We start from the raw sequence: 20,188 nt of genomic DNA, 5'->3' as shown, positions 1-20,188 counted from the left end.
TCTGAATACAACCTGTGAAAAGAAAATCACGCCGAAGAAATTATCCGGTAGATGTGATTTTCGTGTACAGACGAATGATTACAGTTTCAGAGAAATTGGATGATTTATTCAAGAGAAAGAGCTTCACAAATTGAGCAAGTCAGTAACGCGCTGGTGCACCTATGGCCCTTATGCGACTTGTCATTGATTGATAGAGTTGTTGGATGTTCCCCTGATTGATATCGTGCCTCATTCAATCCAATTGGCGCGTCAGATTGTCAACATCACGAGATGGTTGGAGGGTCCTGTCCATAGCGCTCCAAACATTCTCATTTTGGAAGAGATCCGACGACCTTGCTGGAGAAGGTAGGGTTTGGCAACGCAAAGGCAAGCAGTGGAAACTCTCGCCGTGTGCGGACGGACATTATCTCGCTGAAATATAAGTCCAGGATGGTTTGCCATGAAGAACAACAAAACGGGACGTAGAATATCGTCGACTTACCGCTGTGCTGTGAGGATGTCACAGATGACAACCAATGGGGTCCTGCTATGAAACGAAATGACACCACAGCCCATCACTCATGGTTGTCGCGCCTAATGGCGGGCAACTATCAAATCCCACTGCTGTCCGGGATGTCTCCAGAGACGTCTTTGGCCGGGAATCTCATCGACTGGAGTAGAACTGTCTTAAGGGGCTCCGGAAAGGCTCAAAATCATGAAAAGTTCAATTTTTACTTTTTTGCGTTTTCTGAATCTGCAGACTATTACCTTTTAATAGATATATCATTTATTCAATTCCGAAGACTACAACTATTTTTAAATTTTTTTTGAAATGTGTTCTACATGGGCGTGACCCTCTGTGGCGCTGTTAAACTGCTGTCAAATGGTGTTATTATTAACGTCCGTGTTCATCAGGTACATTTTAGTGATGTGAGATAAAGTATGTGTTGTGGCTAACCTGTGATGGTTCAATACATATCGCTGGTGTGATTGTCGATTGTTTCATGTTTATTTACTCTGTCGTTATCTCGAAAATATTCGTAATTAATTCTGTTTCTTGAGTCTCTGTTTTGTTGAAGTATAATAATGAGTAAAAGTAAAGTTATTAGAAATCCTCTGAAGGCTTTTAAGAAAAGGACAAATGTTGGAAAGCCAAAGATATGTGTTATTACTGTAAACAATAAAGACGATAACCAAGTGAGTGAACCTAACCTCTCAAGTACACCTGCCCATAGCAGTCAAAGTGGGAAAGAAAATACTTCACAGAAGAAGCTTGGTTCAATGAGTGAAAACTATGAACGTTTTATGGGCGAATCGGATGTGAATGAAATATTTGATATGTCGGTTCTCAAAGGAATTTTTTCAAACTGTGTAAGATGTATTCATTGTAGTGAAGGTGGTCTGGAACTCTCCATAATAAAGCACGTAGGACTTGCTACTGAAATACAACTGAAATGTGATAAGTGTTCATACATGACCACCTTTTGGAACAGTGTTGCAGTAGCTGCAACTGAAGAAAATGGTAGCAAAATCTACGAACACAACAACGAGCGATGCTTGCTTTAGACAAGGAACGCCTGCGGGCTGCAGACAGGGCTGTAAAGAGTCTAGAAATACAAGCAAGAGCAAACAGGAGGAGGAACAAGAGGAAGCTGGAGGAGGAGTTTGCAGAGGATGCAGATAATCCATCCTATGGACCTGGAATGCACTAAAAAGTTAATCCAATCTTTGTCGCTCGATTCCCAAAACTTTTATTTTCTCATACTAATTACATGTTTTCTAAGGATCTTCCAAACATATTTGTTTCAAACTTTCAGTAAATGTTACACAGTACCTTCTGCATAATTTAACACAGCCTTTTTCCAAAAAAACTGTATATTTTTGAATATATAAATAAAAAATTGCAATTGAAAAAAATCATCTTTAATAACTGAACTAAAATTTTGTAAAATCCCTGTGTTAAGTTGTAGCCCATATTCCAATAAATAATCTGTAAAAAGTTCAACTTCCTACCTCAAATACTTTGTGAGGAAAGATGTAATTTATAAGCGTTATTTTAACATTGCAAGTATAGGGCGTTCCGGAGCTCCTTAATTGATGAGTCCCGCTTTTCGAACTCAGCGTCGATGACCAGCGCCTCAGACAGCGGTGGGGTACCAACCTGAACCTACGGTTCAGCAGTTTAACTTGGGGTCAGAACAATAGTGCAGCTTAATACTTTTTTTTTTGTAAAAACAGCTTCGCGAGAGGTACAAATCTAGTGAACTGCCACGGTAAACCCTACGAGCTTGTGAATCAAAGCTTTGATCTCTAGGTTTCTGGTATGGTATTTACCTATGCACTCATCAAGTAGAATAAAAAAATGCTCCGAAATATTTTATAACAGTGGAATGTTAATCACATTGGGGGTTATTTCTTTTTCTTGTTAGTTTCATGAAGTGCGGCTTCGTTTGAACCATAATCGTCGCATTAGAGTGCCAGAAAGGAGCCGCTCAATTGCAGTAGTCTGTGAACGAACACTGCAACATGTTTGCTGTCAGCGGTGAACACAATGAATAAAACATTGCGCTAAGCAGGACAACACTTCACACGTCGCAGAGGGAAGAATGCCGCGACTTCCTAATGGCGCGGAAGCGTGAGCTTCATTCCGAAATGCAAGCTGTGGACAATGCAAGAGAAATGAAAAGTTAACTGAATTTGGGTATCTGACGAAAGGTTACGAAAGGAACACAGATGCGTATTCGTGACGGTGTAATGGTATCTACGGTAAGAACTAGGGTAAGGTCAGTCGACACAAAAGTTTTCTGGGATTCGCACCGCGTCATAATGTAAAAGCTACTGCTGCTGGAGAAAAACCAACGTTTCAGCCACGATTGCAGCGGCCTTCTTCTAGGGTAAGATCAGTTTGGGTGACAGAGAAATATGGGAATACGCGAAGCAATATTCATTCAACAACTTATAAGATGGGTTGAAAAATGAAAGGCTGTATTTATACCATTTGTAGATTTATGAAAAAAAGCTTTTGACAATCTTGACAGGAGCACACGCTTTGAAATTCTGATCAAATATAATAGGTCATATACACGGAGCGATAGGCTATCAACAACTTGTAGAGGAATCAAGCTGCGATTAGAGTCTAAGGACCCAGTAATTGATAAAAAAGAGGTGACACAGTATTGTAGGTATCTGTTCCTCATGTTTCTTAGTCTGCAGATCAAGCAAGCAGTAAAGGAAGCCAAGGAGAACTTTGGAAACGGAATTTAACTTCAGGGAGAAGAAACGAAAACTTTAAGATTTGCTGATGGCATCGTAAAACTATGAGTTGGCTTAAAACTTCGAACATCAGTTGAACGGAATTGATAGTGGCTTGAAAAGTGGTTATAAGGTAAATATCAACAGAAATAATGGAATGTACTCCACTTAAATCAGCCGATACTGAAGAAATAAGGGTAGGAAATGTGACACTAAAACTAGGAGCGAAGTTTTGCTATTTGAACGGAAAAACAACTGATGATGGTGGAAGTAAAGAGGATATAAAATGCAGACTGCATTAGCAAGAAAAGCGTTTCTTTTACAAAGAATGTACACTGCAGTGACAAATGTCATGGGATACCACCTAATATCGTATCGGACATCCTTTTGCCTGACGTAATACGCCAACTCGACGTAGTATGGACTCAGCAAGATGAAGGATGATGATGAGGTCCCATACTCCGAGGAGCGTAGGGGACAATGCGGGAAACCCACACCGCCGTACTGAGCAATGTCCTAGCGGAGGTGGTTTCCCATTGCCTTCCTCCGACCGTAATGGGGATGAATGATGACGATGAAGACGACACAACAACACCCAGTCATCTCGAGGCAGGGAAAATCCCTGACCCCGCCGGGAATCGAACCCGGAACGCCGTGCGCGAGGAGCGAGAACGCTACCGCAAGACCACGAGTTGCAGACAACATGATAGAAGTCCCCTGCAGAAATCCTGAGCCTTGCTGCCTCTACAGCTGTCCATAACTGCAAAAGTATTGCCGGTGCAAGATTTTGTGCAAGAACTGACCGTTCTATTATGTCTCATAGATGTTCGATGGGTTTCATGTCCGGCGATCTGGGTGTTCACATCATTCGCTTATCACGAATTGTCCAAAATGTTCTTCAAACCAGTCGGGAACAATTGTGACTTGGTGGTATGGCTCATTGTCGCCCATAAAAATTCCATAATTGTTTGGGAACAAGTAGCCGACAGTAACCGTTTCCAGTCAATTATCGGTACATTTGGACCATGTTGTGGCTTGGTGATATGGCTCTTTGTCACCCATAAAAAACCCATCGTTGTCAGGGAACAAGTAGCCGAATGTAACGATTTCCAGTCAATTATCGGTTCATTTGGACCACGTTGTAGCTCGGTAATATGGCTCACTGTCACCCACAAAAATTACATCGTTGTCTGGGAACAAGTAGTCGAATGCAACCATTTACAGTCAATTATTGGTTCATTTAGACCACGTTGTGGCTCAGTGATATGGCTCATTGTCACCCACAAAAATCCCAATGTTGGCTGGGAACAAGTAGTCGAATGCAACCATTTACAGTCAATTATTGGTTCATTTGGATCATGTTTGGCTCAGTGATATGGCTCACTGTCACCCAAAAAAATCCTATTGTTGTCTGCGAACAAGTAGTCGAACACAACCTTTTCTAGTCAATTATCGGTTCATTTGGACCACATTTTGGCTCAGTGATACGGCTCATTGCCACCCACAAAAATCCCCTGGGAACAAGTAGCCGAATGTAACTATTTCCAGTCAATTATCGGTTCGTTTGGACCACGTTGTGGCTCGGTAATATGGTTCATTGTCACCCACAAAAATTACATCGTTGTCTGGGAACAAGTAGTCGAATGCAACCATTTACAGTCAATTATCTGTTCATTTGAACCACATAAACACAGACCACACTATTGTGGAGCCAGCACCAACTTGGCGCAGAGCCTTGTTGAAAATTTGGGTCGATAGCTTCGTGTGGTCTGCGCCACACGCGAACACTACCATCAGCTCTTACCAACTGAAATCGGGATCCATCTCACCAGGCCACACTATTCCAGTCGTCTTGGGTCCAGCCGATATCATACGAATGTGTGGTGCCTGTTCTTTCGGACATCTCCGAAAGAACAGACTCAACGAATTCATATCATTTATTCGCCCAGATGGGCAATGAATCCACCGTCTTCAGTGCGGATCCACAAGGGCGCCCGACCTCCTGTAGGAATCTCAGAGTAGAGAGCATGGAGGAAATGGACAGGGACTGTAGGTAGGTGGCGCTCGATGGAAATGTGGCTCGGCTGTGATGTGTGCGAGATACTCTGCGCAGATGCAGTGACGCTGTATCCCGGATGTCGGGGTGGTTAACGCACTTTCCTGGTAAGCAGGAGATCCCGGGTTCGAATGCCGGTCGGGAACACATTTTTACTCGTCGCCACTAATTCCACGTAATGTCCTGATCCAACTGACATCAGTAGTCCCTTCCCTTTCCCGTGCTTTCTCCCCACCCTCACCTCCACCTTCAATTTATATACAATCCAACTGGTATGGTTACGAGCCCAGCAGAGGCGCTGCAGGCAATGTCGTGCTGGTAGTAAAGGCACTCGCGCCTATCGTCTGCTGCCACAGGCAATTAATGCCACATTTTGCTACACTTTCCTAACGGACACGTTCGTCGTATGTCCCACACTGATTTCTGAGGTTATTCCACGCAGTGTTGCTTGCATGTTAGCACTGACAACTTTACTCAAAGGCCACTGCTCTCGGTCGTTAAATGAAGGCCGTCGGCCACTGCATTGCATGTGATGAGAGGTAATGTCTGAAATTCGGTATTCTCTACACACTCTTGACACCGTGGATTGGAATATTGAATTCCCTAACGATGGAGTATCCCGTGAGTGTAGCTCAAGCTATCATTCCGCATTCACAATCTGTTAATTCCAGCCTTCCAGCCATAATCACATTGGAAACCTTTTCACATGAATCACCTGAGTACAAATGACAGCTCCGCCAACACATTGCTCCTTTATACCTTGTATACACGATATTTCCGCTTTCTGTATATGTGAATATCACTATTCCATGACTTTTGTCGCCTCATTGTAGATTTAAGTATTAGAAAGTATTTTTCTTTCTGGAGTGTAGTTTTATACGGAAGTGAAACGTGGAGCGTAAAGAGAACAGGCAAGAACAGAACAGAAGCATTTGAAGAACGGTGTAATAGTTGAATGGTGAAGATCAGATGGACAGATCGAGTAACTGAGAAGATACTGAATGTAATTGGGAAGAAAAGGGCTTTATGGCAAAGCTAGAAAAAAAAGGAGATTGGTCGATGCAGCACAACCTGAGACATCAAAGATTACTTCTATGTCTACATCTGCATCATCATCCATACTCCACAAGGCATACACTCCATGGAGGAGGGTATGTCGTGCCACTACCCAATACCAGTCATTCTATTTTCTGTTCACTCCCAAATGAAGTGTCATAAGAATAAGGGTTTTTCACAATTTAAGAGGGTTTCACAATTCATGTCACGCGCTTCTAGAGGTTGTGTAGGGGACTTAGTTGATTAAATCTTATGTAGGAACCCCTTGTTTGGAAACGTCGTCCCACGACTATACAGAGTGTTAAAGCTATAGGTGCTGACGCCTATAAATGTATGTATTTTATACAGGTTGAACCGTTTTTGACGTTGCTGAGCAACAGGGATACAATATCTTTTAAATGAACATACCACCATTTGACTGTTTTATCGTTTAAAAGTGCAACCCGGGTTTCGGTCTTTTATGCCATTTTCAAGTATTTGATTTTACGTCTTTAATAGATACATGGTGTTTCAAAAAGGACTTTACAACTCTGAAAATTCATGTACATTAATTCATAGTACCTACAGAGGTAGTTGTAGTGTCAATTTGTAGGAAAATACATCAAGTTTTGTCTCGCGTAGTTCGCTAGTGCCGAATCGCAACACAAGGAGCGCTAGCGGCAGTTGCGTTAAAGATGGCTGCCTTTGCTGGACCCGAGCGTGCTAGCTGTTTGTTTTGATTTGAAGAATCCAAGTGGGTGACAACAATTTAGCGTAATTTACGTACCAAGTACGCTAAAGATCCTCCTAGTAGGCCTACAATTCATGAGTGGCATAAATGTCTTGTAGAAACAGGGTGCTCGGTAAGACATGGGAAATCATCAAGTCGTCCAAGCACATGTGACGACGTTTTCTCAACGAAATCGACCCGGCGTGCATCTCGTGAACTGCAACCCATATACGACTGTTTGCCGTGTATTGAGAAACCGTCTGAATTTGAAAACGTGCAGATTGACTATCGTACATGCAGTGAAAGGCATTGATAAAATTGCTCGCAAGAACTTCTGTGCAGACATGTTAAATCGATAGCATGAGGCTGAACATTTCTTGGACAAAATCATCTTTTCTCTCAAGCCGACTTTTGACTTAAGTGGCAAGGTCAACACGCATAACTGTCCGATTTGTGGCAGTGAAAATCTACATCAAACATTGCAACATGTTTTTGATAGCCCTAAACTGAACGTTTTTTGTGCGTTGAGGAAGAACAAAGTGATGGCCCCTTTTTTCCTGTGAGAGAACCATCAATGGGATAGTGTACCTGGATATGTTACAATTCTTGATACCACAGATCAACGAGGATGACCAAGAACGAAATGTTTACTTCATGCAAGATGGTGTATCACACCACTAACTGGCTAACATCCGAGACTTTCTCAGTGAACACTTTCCAGGTCCTTGGAGTGGCCGTGATGCGCCAGTTGCATGGCCCTCACGTTGACCCAAAGCCATTCGATTTCTTTTATGGGGATTCATGAAGGATATAGTGTTTGTGCCCCCTGTGCCGGCTTCTGTACCTGAACTTAGAGCAAGAATTTTCGCTGCCACTGAGCAAGTTACACCTGTAATGCTACAGCGAGTATGGGAAGAAATCGACTTCTGGTGGGATGTGTGCAGGATAACCAACGGAAGCCACATACAACATCTTTAGTTTAACGTAAAAGAACTTGATGAGTTTCCCTACAAAATAACACTAAACCCAGCTCTACATCTTCTTTCAATAAATTTGTATGAATTTTTAAAGAAGTAAAGTACTTTTTGAAACACCCTGTATATCAGGACACTTAAGTTGTAAGCTCAAAGTTGACCATAAATCAGGAAAAGGACATGTGCTCATCTTTTATTTACCAATGCAAGCCTGCTTTTACTATAAATGACGTGCTCCACGATTATTTGCTGATCTGTTACAAGATTGTGATTTTACATTTGGCATTTCGTGGGGAGCCAATATTTTTCTTAACTTGTGGCCAACTTTGAGCTTGACAGCATGTTAAGTGTCCTGTAATACATGTTAAAGACATAAAATTAAATAGTTGAAAATGGCGTAAAAGGCCGAAAACTGGGTTGTACTTAAATAAAAATTAAATATGGCGGTGTATTCTTTTAAAAAAGAATTATATAGGGTGATTCGGGGATGATGCTACAAGTTTTCTAGGATCATTTCGCAATTATGGACAGTTATAGAGATATCATGGCTTTATATTTCTGCAGGGGACTTCCAACAGCTTGTTGACTCCATGTCACGTTGTGTTGCTGCATTAAGCCGCGCAAAAGGAGACCCGAGACGATATTAGGAGATATCCCACGACTTATGTCACCTCAGTGTACACCCTCTTAGGCCTGGTAACAACACTAAACATGAACAACACCAATGCACTGTGGTCGCCGTTCTCCATGTCACAGAGAATCGCTAATCTAATCAGTTCCATATCGGCCAATAGTTTTCTGGTGTACAAAGTTGCACTGACATTTAGCCTTGTCATTGGGGTCCTTTTTTGTTAGGAAGTGTATTTTGTATTCATATTATACATTTATATATAAATCTGGCTAAATGATGACCATTTAGAATGTGTTATTTTTTAATTTTTAAATATAGATCTTAATTTAATGAGTAATTCCTACCCAATCCTTTTTAAATATTACATAGAAATTCTTCTACTGAATAGGATGACTTGCCGAAGATAAAGTGTATCAGTTTGTTTTCAAACTTTTTTGGGGTTTTGCGGTCGCTCGGTTCCAGACTGTAGCGCCTAGAACCGCACGGCCACTCCTGCCGGCCCCTAGTTATTATTTCCTCATCATGTATTATATTTACCATTGGTGTCACACCTCTAACTGTTCATGACTCAAAAAGTCGTGTCTTTTTGGAACTGAGCCTGAGATCATTTGCAGGAAACCACTAAGTAATACACTAAAGCGCCAAAGAAACTGGCATAGGCATGTGTATTCAAATACAGAGATAGGTAAACAGGCAGAATACGGCACTGCGGTCGGCAACGCCTATATAAGACAAGTGTCTGACGCCGTTGTTAGATCAGATACTGGTGCTACAGTCACAGGTTATCAATATTTAAGTAATTTTGAACATGGTTGTTGTGACTTAGAAAGACAGCCAAGTCACAACGAGAGGAAGCCGAAAGGCACGCGTTAAGCTCACGCAGATTGGCGTGAGGTCTGGAACAGTTAAAAGGAAATGAGAACTTAGAAAATGGACGTAGTTGCTGTAATACTTAACTTTAATCCACATTTGTAGAACATCGCTCTTGATGATACATTCTTCACAATATTAATTATCAAAGCTGTGGCGCCTTGCTAGGTCGTAGCAAATGTAGCTGAAGGCTATGCTAACTATCGTCTCGGCAAATGAGAGCGTATTTGTCAGTGAACCATTGCTATGAACGTCGGCTGGACAACTGGGGCGAGTGCTAGTACGTCTCTCTAGACCTGCCGTGTGGTGGCGCTCAGTCTGCAATTACTGACACGCGGGTCCGGCGTATACTAATGGACCGCGGCCGATTTAAAGGCTACCACCTAGCAAGTGTGGTGTCTGGCGGTGACACCACAATGGTGTTATAGTCGAACATTTCACAAATGTACCGTGAATATCAGGAATCCGGTAAGACATCAAATCTCCGACATCGCTGCGGCCGGTAAAAGATCCTGCAAGAACGGGACCAACGACGACTAACGAGAATCGTTCAACGTGACGGAAGTGCAACCCTTCAGCAAATTGGTGCAGACATCAACAAGTGTCACCGTGCGAACCATTCAAGGAAACATTATCGATATGGCCTTTCAGAGCCGAGGGTCAACTCGTGTACCCTTGATGACTGTACGACACATAGCTTTACGGCTCGTCTGGGCCCGTCAACACGACATTGAATTGTTGATGACTGGAAACTTGTTGTCTGGTCGGACGAGTCTCGTTCTAGATTGTATCGAGCGGATGGACGTGTGTGGATATACGAGGTGTGGCTAGAAAAAAACCGGACTAGTACTGGTGAAACAATAAAACGAATGCAATAAGGCTGAAAGTCGCGTGGCCTGTCACGTGACTCTCGCTCCGCCTACTGCTCGAGTTTCATCTGCCTCCTGCACTCAGTCTGCCCGTGGCGTCTGTTTTAAGTAGTTGACGTTTTGTCTGTGCGTCGGAAAATGTTGAGTGTACAGAAAGAACAGCGTGTTAACATCAAATTTTGTTTCAAACTAGGAAAATCTGCAAGTGAAACGTTTGTAATGTTACAACAAGTGTACGGCGATGATTGTTTATCGCGAACACAAGTGTTTGAGTGGTTTAAACGATTTAAAGATGGCCGCGAAGACACCAGTGATGACACTCGCACTGGCAGACCATTGTCAGCAAAAACTGATGCAAACATTGAAAAAATCGGTAAACTTGTTCGACAAGATCGCCGTTTAACAATCAGAGCAGTGTCTGAGTTAACAGGAGTTGACAAGGAAAGAGTTAGGCAGATTCTTCATGAAAGTTTCAACATGAACAAAGTGTGTTCAAAAATGGTTCCAAAGTGTCTCACAATTGAACAGAAGGAACGCCGAAGAATGATTTGTTCTGACATCCTGGAAAACATTGAAAGTGATCCCACCTTCTTACAAAATGTTATTGCTTGCGATGAATCGTGGTTTTTTACTTACGATCCCGAAACTAAACGCCAATCGATGCATCGGAAAACTCCTGGTTCCCCACGACAAAAAAAAGCACGAATGTCAAAATCGAAATTCAAGGCAATGATGATTGTTTTTTTTTGACATCAAAGGGATTGTGCACATTGATTGGGTACCAGAGGGACAAACAGTGAATCAGCATTACTACATTAGCGTCCTGGCTACCCTACGTGAGCGAGTACGGAGAAAACGGAACGATTTGTGGAGAAAAAAGTCATGGATCCTTCACCAAGACAATGCCCCGGCTCACAGTGCGTTGTCAGTGAAGGCGTTTTTGACAAAACACAACATTCCCATCTTAGATCATCCACCCTACTCACCTGATTTGGCCCCCTGTGACTTTTTTCTTTTCCCTAAAGTCAAGTCAGCTTTGAAAGGAACTAGATCTGAGACTGTTGAAGCAGTAAAAGGAAAAGCGCTGGAAGTAATGTATGGACTTACCGAAAATGATCTGCAGCATTGCTATGAACAGTGGAAAATTCGTATGGAGCGGTGTAGAGACCGAGGAGGAGAGTACATTGAAGGAGATAACACGAAATTGTAATTAATTGTAAATAAATGTTTTTTCCAGCATCAGTCCGGTTTTTTTCTAGCCGCACCTCGTAGAGACAATCTCATGAATCCATGGACCTTGCTGGTTAGCAGGAGACCGCTCAAGCTCGTGGAGGCTCTGTAGTGGTGTGGGGCGTGTGCAATTGGAGTGATATGGAACCTCTGATGCGCCGAGATACGTACGTAAGCATCCTGTCTGATCACCTGCATCCATTCATACCCATTGTGCATCCGTCGGACTTGGGCAATTGCAGCAGGACAATGCGACACCCCAAACGTCCATAATTGCTACAGTGTGTCTCTAGGAACACTCTTATGAGTTTAAACACTATCGCTGGCCACCAAACTCCCCAGAAATTAACATTATTCAGCATATCTGTGATGCCTTGCAACGTACTGTTCAGAAGAGATCTCTACCCCGTCGTAATCTTTCAGATTTATGGACAGCCCTGCAGGATTATTGGTGTCAGTTCCCTCCAACACTACTTCAGACATTAGTCGAGTCCATGCCACCTCGTGTTGCGGCATTTGTGCATGCTCGAGGGGGCCCTGCACGATATTAGGCTGGTGTACCAGTTCTCTTTGACTCTTTAGTGTGCTTTAACAAACATAACTTCCATTTCTTCTGTTGCTGTATTCATGTTTGGACTGATTGGAAAACCAGTCATATTTGCAAAAAGAACTAATTCTGGTTGTTGTTTATAAGACAGAAAGTCTGTTACATAATGTATGACAATCGACAGTGGACATATGAGTGAACCTTACGGAAACCTGTAAGTGATTTCTCCCCAGTCAGAAGAATCTCCTCTGCTTACATTGGTTTAGTTTTTAAGTACAATATTCTACATTCTTTTGGTTATATATGACTTTATCCATTGGTTGGCTATTTCATGAAACCCAAAAGACCTCAGTTTATCTAGGAGGATATTGTGACTTACATAATCTAATGCCTTAGGAAGGGCACAGGAAATACCAACTGGTGATATTTTGTTATTTAATGCTTGTTAAATATGGTGCATTAAACGCCCTTTGCTTGAGATTTTTGGAAAACAATAGTAGGACACGGCAGTGACTGCAGCAGACTGAGTAGCCTGTTGGTGTGTACGCAGGAGCGGGTGCACGCCGCTACACTACGCCGTCGACGCCTCCCAGCTGGACGTGGTCCGCCTGGCTCTCGACAGTGGCGCAGACATCGATGCTCGCGACAACCAAGGCTGGACACCCCTGATGCGTGGAGGTCAGTAGTCACGGGCCCTACAGTGCAGCACACCGCTGTCCACCCCTTGTTCACACTTGACTGGTCAAAACATTCGAATATTATCACTGATAGTCTGTGTTGAGCAAAGTACAACGCAAATACACGATGATGTTTGGGGAATCAGGAGTAGAGTCAGTCGGCGTTAACAACCACACACGGTATTTCATCTGGGCACCAGCCTGACATTTTCGGGCGAACCGTTCCCGGACAGTAGCAATCAACTGGATAACGCTTGGACACCCAATATTCCTCGATTTGCTTCCAGATGCCAACAACGACGAGTGACATCCCACCGGATTGCTCGTGTTCATAAAACACTCGGCTTACTGGGACGTGACGTTAAAATGACGTGTCACTCAATGCGACTGTGGCAGTCAATAACTTTGGAAACGCCATATTGTTTTCATCACATTTCGTTGCTTTAGTATTATAACTGTGTTATGGTGGTATGCCTTTTCAAGGCAACGGCGCATTGAAGATTTATCACAGACACATCGCCCTTGGTAAGATTTCTTATAATTAATTGCCAGTTAATGACGCAACGGCGGTAAAAGCCTTCAGGAGGTCCTAAAACGTATGATAATTTTGTTTAGAGTTGCATGTGTTCTCTGTGTTATTATGGTCACAGATGTCGAGTTACAGAGTCGAAGGAATGAGATTCGCGTTCTGCTAGATGCAATTTCTTTTTTCTTTTCATATTCGGATTTGTAACAGATTCTGAGGCCAGCAGTGACATTTGTGTTCTTGCTTGTCACAAATATTTGGCCATCTTTTCGAATATGTCGCAAATTCCGCTCTCTCATGAGAAAAAAGCGTGTCAGTGTCACGCTCAGATTACTCTAAATGCTCTGCTGGTCATGTACATGTCATTTTCAGGGTCACTTCCGAGTAAGCAGAGCACGTCACGAAAGCAAACCCCTTCCTTCTCCCACCGACCCAGAAGCGTGAATTTCTGTCACCGATTGCGTTCCCTGTTTTAGTGTGGTCAGTTTTCCAATTACAATCATGACTCATGAGCGAATCGCGATAACATACTGTTAGATGTGGGTAGCTGATGACAATTTTCGATGGCTGACGTGAAGATGTCTGGTATGTGCCCAAATGAAATATCGTGTGTAAGAGTAAACTGTGGCTGGCCGCACTCCTGATACGTCATCGAGTGTTTAGTACATCATAAAAATTTCCACATTCACAACACAATTGCAATCAATACTTTACAAAAAAATCTTCTGTATGCAACCTTGATAACCAAATAGCAAATCCAGCCTGGCGTCTAGCTATTCAGCTATTTAGCCAAATACACTGTTATTTAATATGTTTACAAACTACGCAATTATTTGATATTTCTACAGTGATGTTTTGATACTTAGCTGTCATCATTCTTTGTTACATATTGGCAATCCCAACAATACAAACATATAAAGGTGCGTATTTATTTCCTTTCTCCTTCTTCTGCTAGTGACTGGCCGTCTTGAATGTAGGTGACCATCATATCTATAGTACTTTTACCTATTGAAAAAGTCCTTGTTCTTAAGTTTCTGAATGAAGGTGCTCTTAACGGTCAATCATGGGGCACTTTAAGTGGCTTTTATGGGGTTTATCATTAGAGATTAGTAACTAATAGAGACTAGGGATTAACATGTGAACAAATAACCAGTCAATTGTTGCGCCCCAGAATGATATTCCGGGCAGACGTGAAAAAAATTATTGAAGTTTTCCCCTTCTGGCGCCAGCGCAAGAGCTGTAGCCAAGGTAGGCTAGTACGCAATATCTTGAGTGCAATGGCAACGAGGAGAACTGCCGATATCGCATGTTGCATGGGCGCACTACCGAGCTAATTGGCACACTCCACCCACGCTCGATGGCCAAGGTGCCCATGCAGCAGAGTGATCTCATCGATAAGGGAGCATAAAGTCATTATGTAGACTATGCACAATAAAATAAGAATGTATAAGTCATACAGTTTTTCAGCAAACAAACGCTGCAGAAATAACCGACTTGAAAGAGCTGTTTGGACACCTTGACATGGTGTAGAGTGTTGCTGGATCCAGAAAAATAGGCCACATTCGGTCGTTCTTGCCACACAATAATGTCATCGGCATTGATTTATCAGTACAATTGTGGGTTTTAAAGCCCAGCTCTCAGTTTGCAACTACCAAATCACATATACTACTGGTATTAAAATTGCTACACCACGAAGACGACGTGCTACAGACGCGAAATTTAACCGACAGGAAGAAGATACTGTGATATGCAAATGATTAGCTTTTCAGAGCATTCACACAAGGTTGGCACCGGTGGCGACACCAACAACGTGCTGACACGAGGAAAGTTTCCAACCGATTTCTCATACACAAACAGCAGTTGACCGGCGTTGCCTGGTGAAACGTTGTTGTGATGCCTAGTTTAATGAGGAGAAATGCGTACCATCACGTTTCCGACTTTGATAAAGGTCGGATGGTAGCCTATCGCGATTGCGGTTTATCGTATCGCGACATTGCTGCTCGCGTTGGTCGAGATCCAATGACTGTTAGCAGAATATGGAATCGGTGGGTTCAGGAGGGTAATACGGAACGCCGTGCTGGATCCCAACGGCCTCGTATCACTAGCAGTCGAGATGACAGGCAACTTATCCGCATGGCTGTAACGGATCGTGCAGCCACGTCTCGATCCCTGAATCAACAGATGGGAACGTTTGCAAGACAACAACCATCTGCACGAACAGTTCGACGACGTTTGCAGCAACATGGACCATCAGCTTGGAGACCATGGCTGCGGTTACCCTTGACGCTGCATCATAGACAGGAGCGCCTGCGATGGTGTACTCAACGACGAACCTGGCTGCACGAATGGAAAAACGTCATTTTTTCGGATGAATCCAGGTTGTGTTTACAGCATCATGATGGACGCATCCGTGTTTGGCGACATCGTGGTGAACGCACATTGGAAGCGTGTATTCGTCATCCCCATACTGGCGTATCACCCGGCTTGATGGTATGGGATGCTATTGGTTACACGTCTCGGTCACCTCTTGTCCGCATTGACGGCACTTTGAACAGTGGACGTTACATTTCAGATGTGTTACGACCCGTGGCTCTACCCTTCATTCGATACCTGCGAAACCCTACATTTCAGCAGGATAATGCACGACCGCATGTCGCAGGCCCTGTACGGGCCTTTCTGGATACAGAAAATGTTCGACTGCTGCCCTGGCCAGCACATTCTCCAGATCTCTCACCAACTGAAAACGTCTGGTCAATGGTGGCCGAGCAACTGGCTCGTCACAACACGCCAGTCACTACTCTTGATGAACTGTGGTATCGTGTTGAAGCTGCATGGGCAGTTGTACCTGTACACGCCATCCAAGCTCTGTCTGACTCAATGCCCAGGCGTATCAAAGCCTTTATTACGGCTCTGAGCACTATGGGACTCAACTGCTGAGGTCATTAGTCCCCTAGAACTTAGAACTAGTTAAACCTAACTAACCTAAGGACATCACAAACATCCATGCCCGAGGCAGGATTCGAACCTGCGACCGTAGCGGTCTTGCGGTTCTAGACTGCAGTAGCTTTAACCGCACGGCCACTTCGGCCGGCCTTTATTACGGCCAGAGGTGGTTGTTCTGGATACTGATTTCTCAGGATCTATGCACCCAAATTGCGCGAAAATGTAATCACATGTCAGTTCTGATATAATATATTTGTCCAATGAATACCCGTTTGGCATTTGCATTTCTTCTTGGTGTAGCAATTTTAATGGCCAGCAGTGTAGTTCCTTCTTTTGATATCAGTTGCTAGTTTTTCACATGTGGAATTATATTAAAAAAAAAAGTGGTTACTGTGGCTTGGAGGCTTCACTTCTTTGAACTGACAGACGAATGTCTGTTTCTTGGAGATAATTCTCCTTCCACTTTGATCTTTTATGCAACAGCCAGCCCAGCCTCAAGGACTTGTCCGTCTTCCCCTCTGCTGATGATAAGACTTGGATGCCTCCTATTCAAGCCCCCTGGAGGCCTAGCCGGTAATACTTGGCGAGCTACCAGACAACCATCACCCTGGGGTTACAGTAGCTCCCAGCCCCCGCCTTGCATCTATGAGCAGATACCGGTGCTGCTGGCCGTTCTCTCATTGACAGGCCATGACGTATCTCTGCACGACTACGGCCTCCTCGTGCGGAGATGGTGCGTGCCTCTCCGGGGTGCCGGCTACGATGTCAGTGAGAGCAACCTGGTAACCTGCTAGCCATGCTACCGGTCACTTGGACAATACAGCAACGCCCGCAGAGTGTCTGGTCAGCAAGCTCCTGAGATGTATGCTGAGTGTGGAGTTACATCACTGCAGTGGGCAAAACTATGAGGTGCGCAGGTGTCAGAGCACACTGGCTTTGTGCGAGTATCACCTGCTCGCCTGGCTACTTACAACCGCGAAAGAAGAAAACTATGTATCCATATACAATAAACATATATTTTGTTAAAAATGTCTCAGAAGTGCCTTCAGACATTCAATAAATCCTCACCGCTGCACTACGCACCATTCCATCATCGCAGTTGTAGAGGCCATGACACTGGCCCTCAATATAACAAATAAATGACTACAGGTAGTTGCCGCACGGGATTAGCCGAGCGGTCAGAGGCGCTGCAGTCATGGACTGTGTGGCTGGCCCCGGGGAAGGTTCGAGTCCTCCTTCGGGCATAGGTGTGTTTCTTCGTCCTTAGGATAATTTAGGTTAAGTAGTGCGTAAGCTTAGGGACTGATGACCTTAGCAGTTAAGTCCCATAAGATTTCACACACATTTGAACATTTGAACTACACATAGTTCCTTCTTTTGACATCAGTTGCTAGTTTTTCATATGTGGAATTATAAAAAAAATGTGGTAGGTGTGGCTTGGAGGCTTCACTTCTTCGAAATGACAGACGAATGTCTGTTTCTTGGAGATAATTCTCTTTGTGGAGATAGAATTTCAGTTGTTGTGTTAGGTTTCTGACACATGCGGACAGGGAAATTTCTAGTTTGACGATTGTCTTATGGTGTCTGGCCTGCTAACTGGCGTTTCAGGAACAGGCAGACAGCAGGTGACTTAGTCTTTCCATTTCTGAAGGATGATCTTCGCAATATGGAATGGTCAAAACTTTGAACCTGAGGAGAGGCGAAGGGTAACACCCATGAACATTTCACATGCTTATTACTGGTGTTATAAGATGGTGGGCATGTGTGAGCTCTGAGTACCATGTTCTTGAGCAATGTACTGTGATAGCCTTGCATTGTTTCAACCTCACGTCATCTGAGAAGTCTTCCAGCAACTGTGCTGGTCAGCAAATGTCTCTTTTGTTACAGTAGCTACAAAGTCTCTATAAGATAAACATACAAAGAAAATTATTCCTTCCATGATGCTACTTGTTGCTATTGGTCGACTGTTGCGTTGTGTTTAATTCTGGAATGCCCTTTGGTCCAGAGAGGTTGCACTCCTTTCTGCTGATTACTGGATGAATTAGAGAGATAAATATGTAAATTAGTTCATGTACATCACAGAGGTAATAGTTCGTATTTAACTTCCAGGACTGATGTTCTTGTGTTTCGAGAGCTCTCCATGCATCTGTTAGGATCACAATTTCGTTGATAAGATAACCAGAGAAAACATTGGTCGTCCCTTATGCCTGCATGGTAGCTATAGGGGACTGGCCAACCTCTGTAATAAAAATAAATAGATAAAACAAACTGAGTGAAGTTCTCATCGATTGAATTTGATAGATGTCATGTGAGATTAACACAGAACTACTGAAGAGAAAACGATAAAGAAACAGGCCGAAAGAAATAAGCAAAAAATAAGTGGACAGCGTGGCTGACTTGTATGCTGAGAACCTAGGATCTACTCAGAGTACTGCCAAGAATTTTTCTTCGGTGGGAGGACAAGAAAGGGGTTCATTCAGCCTCGCGATGTCAGTTGAGGAGCAGGTTGAATGAGAAGCGACGCCTCCAAGGTCTGCAAAGCCGACAACGTCTGGGAGAGCAGTGTGCTAACCACACACTCCTCCATATCACATGTGAATGATACCATTGGCTGAGGATGACACGGTGGTCGGCCAGTCCCGATTGTCCCGAATGGGCCAGAAGCTTTGCTTATACACTCCTGGAAATGGAAAAAAGAACACATTGACACCGGTGTGTCAGACCCTCCATACTTGCTCCGGACACTGCGAGAGGGCTGTACAAGCAATGATCACACGCACGGCTCAGCGGACACACCAGGAACCGCGGTGTTGGCCGTTGAATGGCGCTAGCTGCGCAGCATTTGTGCACCGCCGCCGTCAGTGTCAGCCAGTTTGCCGTGGCATACGGAGCTCCATCGCAGTCTTTAACACTGGTAGCATGCCGCGACAGCGTGGACGTGAACCGTATGTGCAGTTGACGGACTTTGAGCGAGGGCGTATAGTGGGCATGCGGGAGGCCGGGTGGACGTACCGCCGAATTGCTCAACACGAGGGGCGTGAGGTCTCCACAGTACATCGATGTTGTCGCCAGTGGTCGGCGGAAGGTGCACGTGCCCGTCGACCTGGGACCGGACCGCAGCGACGCACGGATGCACGCCAAGACCGTAGGATCCTACGCAGTGCCGTAGGGGACCGCACCGCCACTTCCCAGCAAATTAGGGACACTGTTGCTCCTGGGGTATCGGCAAGGACCATTCGCAACCGTCTCCATGAAGCTGGGCTACGGTCCCGCACACCGTTAGGCCGTCTTCCGCTCACGCCCCAACATCGTGCAGCCCGCCTCCAGTGGTGTCGCGACAGGCGTGAATGGAGGGACGAATGGAGACGTGTCGTCTTCAGCGATGAGAGTCGCTTCTGCCTTGGTGCCAATGATGGTCGTATGCGTGTTTGGCGCCGTGCAGGTGAGCGCCACAATCAGGACTGCATACGACCGAGGCACACAGGGCCAACACCCGGCATCATGGTGTGGGGAGCGATCTCCTACACTGGCCGTACACCACTGGTGATCGTCGAGGGCACACTGAATAGTGCACGGTACATCCAAACCGTCATCGAACCCATCGTTCTACCATTCCTAGACCGGCAAGGGAACTTGCTGTTCCAACAGGACAATGCACGTCCGCATGTATCCCATGCCACCCAACGTGCTCTAGAAGGTGTAAGTCAACTACCCTGGCCAGCAAGATCTCCGGATCTGTCCCCCATTGAGCATGTTTGGGACTGGATGAAGCGTCGTCTCACGCGGTCTGCACGTCCAGCACGAACGCTGGTCCAACTGAGGTGCCAGGTGGAAATGGCATGGCAAGCCGTTCCACAGGACTACATCCA

At 44.4% G+C, this 20,188-nt stretch overlaps 1 protein-coding gene across 1 annotated transcript in view; it reads left to right on the top strand.

Moving 5' to 3' along the window:
• LOC124788513 (fibronectin type 3 and ankyrin repeat domains protein 1-like) overlaps positions 1–20,188 on the top strand; it is a 158,122-nt gene that overhangs the window by 92,264 nt on the left and 45,670 nt on the right. The window contains exon 6 of the mRNA XM_047255782.1: positions 12,724–12,851. Within this exon, the coding sequence (XP_047111738.1) occupies positions 12,724–12,851 (128 nt within the window). The remainder of the gene's footprint in view (positions 1–12,723; positions 12,852–20,188) is intronic.

The sequence above is a fragment of the Schistocerca piceifrons genome, chromosome 3 (assembly GCF_021461385.2).
Source record: "Schistocerca piceifrons isolate TAMUIC-IGC-003096 chromosome 3, iqSchPice1.1, whole genome shotgun sequence".
Classification (NCBI taxonomy): Eukaryota; Metazoa; Arthropoda; class Insecta; order Orthoptera; family Acrididae; genus Schistocerca; species Schistocerca piceifrons.
The sequence above is the reverse complement of the archived record's forward strand: the minus strand, read 5'-3'. Positions and strand labels throughout refer to the sequence as shown.